The 7,632-nt window shown below is 35.0% G+C and overlaps 1 protein-coding gene across 7 annotated transcripts in view; it reads left to right on the plus strand.

Moving 5' to 3' along the window:
• Positions 1-7,267, plus strand: part of LOC121858494 (dnaJ homolog subfamily B member 12-like) — a 63,464-nt gene extending 56,197 nt beyond the window's left edge. The window contains exons 6-9 of one of the 7 annotated variants that reach the window (XR_006087454.1): positions 2,587-2,750; positions 3,201-3,373; positions 3,779-3,799; positions 5,488-7,267. Coding sequence is in view for 1 of the 7 variants with exons in the window: in XM_042354929.1 (XP_042210863.1) it covers positions 2,587-2,750; positions 3,201-3,310 (274 nt within the window). In the remaining 6 variants the exon portion in view is untranslated. Of the gene's footprint in view, positions 1-2,586; positions 2,751-3,200 lie in introns of all 7 variants that reach the window. The other 6 variants (XR_006087455.1, XR_006087452.1, XR_006087456.1 and 3 more) reach the window with 6 other exon arrangements.
• The last annotated feature ends 365 nt before the right edge of the window (positions 7,268-7,632 follow it).

Below are 7,632 nucleotides of genomic sequence, written 5' to 3' on the forward strand. Positions count from 1 at the left end.
TAGCTGATACTGTATATGATAGAAATGTTTCTTAGAAGACTCCATTTCAAAATATCATCTAAAGTCATTGCTTTTACTAAAATAGAAAATATTTTATACTGTCTTCTTGTCTAAAATTAAGAGGTCAGATTTAGATGATATTTTCTAGAAATGTTCATTTGGTGTCAATTCTTTTTTCAGAATTCTGTCCAAAATGGCGTACTGTACACAGATGAGCACGTCAAAGTCCATTGGGTCTCTCGTTTTGCTCAAATATGCACAGTAATTGTTACAGATTAAAAACAAAATTAATAGACTTCATTTGATAATTTCCATTGACTTAGTTATTATTTAAAAAAAAAATTGTACAGGCTTATTTTATTCTTTACGACAAAGATTTTAGTGAAAATTAAATAAAAAGGTTATGGATAACATGCATCTTTATAGGTGGAGGTAAGATGGGTGTAGGTTATCATGTGAGAGGTACAAGAATTAGAGGTGTTGGAGGCATCTTCTTCCTCTAGGTGAGGTATTGCAGTGACATTAAGGAAACAAATGGCATCACAGGGTTTATGAAAGCATTTTACCTCAGGAGGTACTTGGCAGTACAGTAATCAGGGGGTACAGTACTTGGTAGTAATCAGGAGGTACATTACTTGGTAGTGATCTGGAGATACAGTACTTGGTTGTAATCAGGAGGTACTTTGTTGTACAGTAATCAGGGGGTACAGCACTTGGTAGTAATCAGGAGGTACTTTGTTGTACAGTAATCAGGGGGTACAGCACTTGGTAGTAATCAGGAGGTACAGAACTTGGTAGTAATCTGGAGTACAGTAGTTGGGTGTCATCAGAAGGTACTCTGTAGTATTCAGGAGGTAATTTCCTGATATAATTGTAGATATGACACCTTAAACTTTAAGGCTTCTTGAGTGTAATCACACGTGTCTTACTTCCTTTTACTAAACTCACTTATTTCATTCAGTTTCTGTGACAGACTAGCAGATAAAAATGTCAGGGACCTGTCAGTATAAGAAGGGGAGAAAGACAGTGATATGCCCATGATATAGTGGAAGGACATTTCCTGCTCAATAACAATATCTTACTTGAAAATCAATGCAGGAATAGTTGGGTTAAAGTAGGTAAGGTTAAGGATTCACATTGAATACTTTTTGCCTAGTGTATATGGAAGTTGGGGATATGAGGAAATGTGTGTGTGAAATATATCTGCTTGTTGTCGCAGCCCTCAATTGTTGCCGTTTACACTGCTTGGCATCACTCCTCTCTTGAGATAAATAGAAAACATATACCAGTAAGGCTCTTTATTAGATGTAGTCACTGGACCGATACAAGGGTCATGGGGTTTATACAGGGTGTGGAACAACACTAGAAATAAATCCTACATAACAGTTGGTGACAGGGGTGACTGTTGGAACTACAAAGTAACTTAGGTTATTGAGGTCAAGAGGGGAAATGTATGGGAACATTATAATTGAGAATGCCAGAAAATGAACAGAGTATAAGATGATTTACAGTACGTAGTAGCAAAAAAGTTACCATGTGCATAAAAAGGTAAATCAACATATGACATCCATTTATGTAGGTACAGGTATTGACAGGTATTGAGCAAATTTAGACTCCCTTTATTCATTGTTAATGCTGTGTACTGTAATAGAATTGTCCTACTATGGTATTTCTCCTCAACAAGGCCCCAAATATCAATCTGGTTTACTCCTAATGCTTCACTCAACCTATATCAGCTATCGGCAATCTGGCATCACCAAAAAAATTCCTGATGCCATGCTTCTCCTTCATCACAATGCAGAAACAGCAAAACTCAGATAATTATATCCCTTCCCTGGATCTGTTTTAGATCTGAATACATTTTTGGAGATACAGTACGGTACAGTTTAGGGAGGAAGTTGTCTGATTCAAACAAGTTATCCTACCCCAAGGAAAAAACACACGTATGCTGAAAAGTATGATACATTGAATGAGTGTTGTAGAAAACACTGATACAAGTATTTAGCAACTGCATAAGAAGGATGAGTCTCTGATTGTGAAAGAAAGAGATTCATTAGTCTGTGAGAAGCTTCATGGATCATAATCATCAAATATCACTAATACGTATTATGGTTTGTTCGTGCTGTGTAAGAACATTAGTTATATTAATAGTTGAGTCAATGTGTGGTAATATTTAGTTTGTCAAACACATTCAGGCTAATTAAGCTCTTTATTACAGTGACTTAGTCCAGGAATATAATGGGAATAGATCACTGCATGGTATTTAAAGGGTTAAGACAGCTTACTCTCGGCATTGAGTCCTTTTATCACAAAAGATTATCATTAAGATATATTCAGTGAGCTAATTTATTGTACTGTAATGAATGGGTTGTCATTATTGTCAAAGGGTTAACAGTATTTCTTTTAAAGTGAATAGAATTCAGTGTACAGTGTTATAACCAACATAGATGTGTTGTTCTATGTTCTTTCATGAATACCAACAATCATCACTTTTCTTGCAGTCAGTAGTTGTAGTAAAGTAATATTGTCTGGTATGTGGTGTACTCTTTAAAATCACTTTTACTAAAAACCTCATTCTTCTTGCAGTAAATACAGTGTTCAGCGTAGTACAAGCAACTTGGGTGTGTCTTACTATGTGAAACCAGATTTTTCTACGGAGTATCAAGGAAGTATTCGTCGGTTAGAACAACACGTAGAAGAAGATTATGTATCAACACTTAGGAATGCTTGCTTTAAAGAAAAAAATTATAGTGAGTATCTCTTTAATTGTAACCTCATGTCATACATTAGTTTTATAAAAAAATAAACAAAAAAATCAAGAAAATCATTTTTAAGACAGAAAACACAGAGGATGGTAATAGAGTACCTAGTAAGGGAGGTTGGCTGTAGAACTTCATATAAGGTAGCTGAGACAAGATGAAGGGAATATGTGGAGTTAAGAACCTAAGGCACTTTGGGATAACAGCATGATGATGTGTTCCTCTCTGTAGTTAGTTCCAGTACAGTAATATATGTTTTCCTTACATCAAAGGTTTGTTTTTTTGTTTTGTTTTTATCATTGAATTCCACCAGATTAGAGCTCATATTATATTTCCCATTAATTATTTTCTCGTATATTACTGTACAGTATATCTAAAAATGTTGACTTAAACTTTTATAAACAAATTATTTATCGTCTTATACAGTATATTATTTTTCAGAGGAGAATATGATATGGAGAGCTCGATCATTTGGTGACCCGCAGATGTTCAAGAGAGCTCAAGAGCTGAGAACACCGTCTTGTGACTCACTGCAGAGTCTCTATAGTTAAGGATTTTTTCCAGCGTAGCCCAGTTGGTCAAATACTGGGCCTAACTCCACCTGAGCCTGGTTGGTGAGATATTGGTCTAAGCCCGAATGACCAGATCGTTGAGCATTGTCAATTTTTATTTATTTATGATATTCAGATCTCATGATCTCATGATCTCATGATATACTATGTCGAGATTGTCTCTCGTAAGAGTTGTTGATGTAACTTCTTCAGCATTTTAGTTTGGTACTTGTCAAGTTTGTCTGGCACTGGGCTTTTTCCACCTTTGATTTTTCCTTCTTTCTCACTTTCTCTCTTTCTAATTTTTATATTAACCTCACATTGATATTACCATTGGATTTGTTATTGTTGAGTGTTATAAAGTTTATCACTTTTGTTCATTGTTAGAATAAGTTTCAACATTTTTCTTATGAAACACAGTATAATGGATATTGCTTTACTTGTTGCTGCCTGCTAAACCTCACCCAGGTGGTTCTTGGTGATCATAAGGTTAGTAACTTGTTTGGCAAAATTAAAACTTTCATTGTGTCATGATATTGAATTTTGAATATGTATTTGAGTTTTCAGACATATCCTGTAGTTTATTATATATTTCTATTCCAAATACTGAGTCATATTATAGAATTTCTGCAAAGATTATTCTAAGAGTATATTGAATATGAGCAGCTACTATTTTTTGCATTCTTTTATGACTGAGTTTGTCTTATTTACACATTTGCACTCTCTTAATACTAATGTACAACCATAACAGTGGCCCAAAGTTCTTTCTTATCTCATCCAGACTTTTTCTTTTCCTCTCTATTCGGCAAATTAAATAATCAGTCTTTTATAACATTTTGCACTGGACTATTCGCCGGGCACAAAGTGAATATTAACTTACACACCATAGCCGAGTCACTCTTCATTTTCACTCCTTGTGTAACAGATTTTGCTATACAAATTTTCACAATTTTCAGCTTTGTTAGTCTTTCCACCCGAACTTACTCTTACTTCCTTAGCTGCTCTTGTCTGAAATTTGTACATAATTCTCCTGACAATTTCCTTGATGTCTACTCTTGTCCCACAATTTACTGTGCAAACAGGCCTCACTCCCAATAGGTCACAAGCTAACCTAATCATTAAGATTGAGGCATACTAGAACTGGTTTCCAATCTTGCTGTCTGGGTTAGAGCTTAATAGGCTCATTTGACCAGTCACTGTTCCACATCCCAAAGTGACTTGAAGTGTAGCCACAATAAGACAGAATATTTCCAAACATTTCAATAAATGACATTCACCACACCTGTAAATTTTAGATATTGAAGCAACTATGAAACGTTTGTTGAACAGAAGTGACTTAGAGTTCAGTCTTTAGCTGTGTCAGCATGGGTTAGTTCAAAATCTCTTACAGACTGTCAGTAGTATTCATAAATAATGGAGTTAACACATTGCCTTCCTGGTAGAATACAGTATTCATTTTAGTCATTGACACTCACTTGTATTGCTGTTGATCGATCATCATGCGGAGTAGAACTTCAGTGGCTTGTTAGCCCTCGTTGTCACGTTTGTTGTAGGTAAATGTTCTCAAGACTTCATAAATTTACTTACATTTGAACGCCTGTGTCTTAGGTAATATAAGGTGAGAAAGAATTATCCTGCCATTCCACCTCACGTTTTTTCTCTATTTTGGGTGTTATTATCAATCTCCCTCTTGCACATTGTTATCAATATCCTTCTCATATGTTGTCAAGCTTTCTCTTGTGCACTATTGGTCTTCTTCTACCTTGCAACTGGTCCCTCATTATCCGAGTTCCTTTCTCCATGCATCCATTTTAACTCACTTTAGTTTTTGTTTGCTGTGATTAATATTTAGTAACCAGCAAAAGTGTATTTGAAACTGTAGCATCAGTATGACAGATGTCCTTCAGTGTTCAAATGTGGTTGCAAGTCTAATGGGCCCTAGATTTAATAGGCCCCAACCTAACCAAAGCAACTTGTCATTAGGATTGGGGTGCCGCAGGAATGGTCCCCAGTTCTCTTGCTTTGTTTAAGTTAGGACTGAGACCCATTTGATCAGTCACCATCAGATGTTTTCTAAATGGTATTTAGAAAGTCACAACAATAACTAGATTAAATTGAAGATCTGCATGGACTTTAATAAGCTACATTAAAGGAAAGGGGTTGTTTGTTTACTGCAGGTATGCAGGGAGACACAAATTGTGGTGAGTCGTGATGACCCAACAAATCGTCTTAGGGTCTCACGTAGCAACAACACCCACCACCATCACCGTCGAGCTTTATCAACATCGTCATGGATAAAAGTCATCATACATTGAAGACCACTGTACTTTCCACACCCTGTGATATTATTTGGGTAAATTCAATCTTTGTTCAGTGGGTAGAGAGTGGACTGATGTGTCAAGTATACTGGTAACTAGAAAACACCATTGTGCAGTACTTGAAGAAAAAAAGAACATTACTTTTGCCAACCACATACATGTTGGTATATTCAGTCTTTGTTTACTGAACAATGTGTGGATGGAGGAAATGGATGAGGTATGCTGAGAATTACTTTAGTTGTGACCTGTATTATTCTCCAGACTATCAAGTCTTGCACATGTTGGTTGTTATGCTTCACTGCTCATATTTCCTTTTCATATAAAAGTTCACGGTTTGAATATTTCCTGCATCATGATCATCCCCTTCCCCCTCCTCCTCATCTACCTCCCTTGTGTAATTTTATGAATATATTCCAGCTTGTTATAAGTATGACTCCCCTTTTGTACACTTGATCTGTTATTTCTTTGGGATTGAGGTTTAACACAAATATCTTTAATCAATTGTTCATAGTGTCGTGAGAGAAAACATTTTACAATATATTGAATTATGAATAAAACATCTCGGTGCCAATTCATCAGAATGTTAAAAATATATCATTGAGTTGTATTTACAGTATCTCATGACTTATTGTTGTTGACATCTGTGACATGAAGCGTAAATGAACATACAAACTGGTTATTGTTTTTGGTTTCCTGTATTTTTCTGTAATAAAACTATCATATCATAGATTTCTCATTTGTTCATTTTCTTTTTCATATACTGTATGATTCATATTATTTAAATAATGAAAACAGCTCAGTAAATTTATGCTTGTTTCTATCACAAGTTGAGGATACGGGCAAGTATATGTGGAGGCCTTCTGCTCATCTTAGCCCTTTTCTGTTGCATTCTATACTTGTTTTGCACCATGTTAACGTCTAATATCCCAATTTCTTGAGGCTTTATTCATATTGTACTGTATAGGTACTTTCATCATCAACGTCTACCTCCCCTTTATCATATTATTTATGTTGTACTACTGCTTCACCCATTAAGATAGCATCATGAACTTACAACATCCTCCCCCATCTTTTTTTTTTTATACTCCTTTCCTCTTTTTTTTTTAATTTTATACCTCTTCCAAATTTTCAATATTTCTTTCTTTCAGTTTCTCCCTTGGGTCTCCCCGTTCCTCTTCATCACTTACCTTTCTCATTCACTTTTATATTAAGCATTTATTGTGCATAGGTGCCCTTTTTTTTCCTTCTTATCTTGTAATTTTTTTCCAGTTATTCCTTTTTCATTTCCTCATTAATATCCACCAGTTCTGAATTATTGACTGACTGAAGGAAATTTTTTGACCACCTAATACTGTACTGCCACAGCTTACAACCTTTTCATGGTCACATTTGTTCACTACTCACACTACATACTGTAATCCAAAGGCCTTTCTTAGATGCACTTGCTCTGTGTTGTATAATATTCTTGTTTAAACTTATTCCACTGTTTAGAGGTATAACAGTTTAAACAGGTAAGCAGCAAAAGCTTTATGAATAATAATTGTCCTACTTCAACTTGTATGTGATACATGTACAGTATGTCTAGTTTTATTTAAGAAAAATAATGATGGAATTGCTTGAATAAACATTCATACATAGAGTGAATATTTACTCACACTAAACAAAATTTATGAAACAAAAGTAGGTTTATGGTGATAACATCTTCCTCAGTACAGTACAGTACAGTATATTAAAACCAGTGTAAAGAAGGTCTGTGATGGTTGTGCCAAAGTCCATTCACTACTCATGGAATTTTAGTAACTGCAAGATAAATGTGATTTAACATGAATATAAGGATGTTTTTCAGAATTTTATATATGGCCACCAGTTGTTAACATAGGATTTGGCTAATTTGATTTAGAAAAACGGTAGAATTTTAGCTTTGCGTACTTCATACACAGACTGAGGATATTAACAAGTATACTATATGTGGGGATTTCTACTTATTGTCTTCGCCCTCTCCTG

The sequence above is a fragment of the Homarus americanus genome, unplaced genomic scaffold, assembly GCF_018991925.1.
Source record: "Homarus americanus isolate GMGI-L3 unplaced genomic scaffold, GMGI_Hamer_2.0 scaffold32, whole genome shotgun sequence".
Taxonomy (NCBI): domain Eukaryota; kingdom Metazoa; phylum Arthropoda; class Malacostraca; order Decapoda; family Nephropidae; genus Homarus; species Homarus americanus.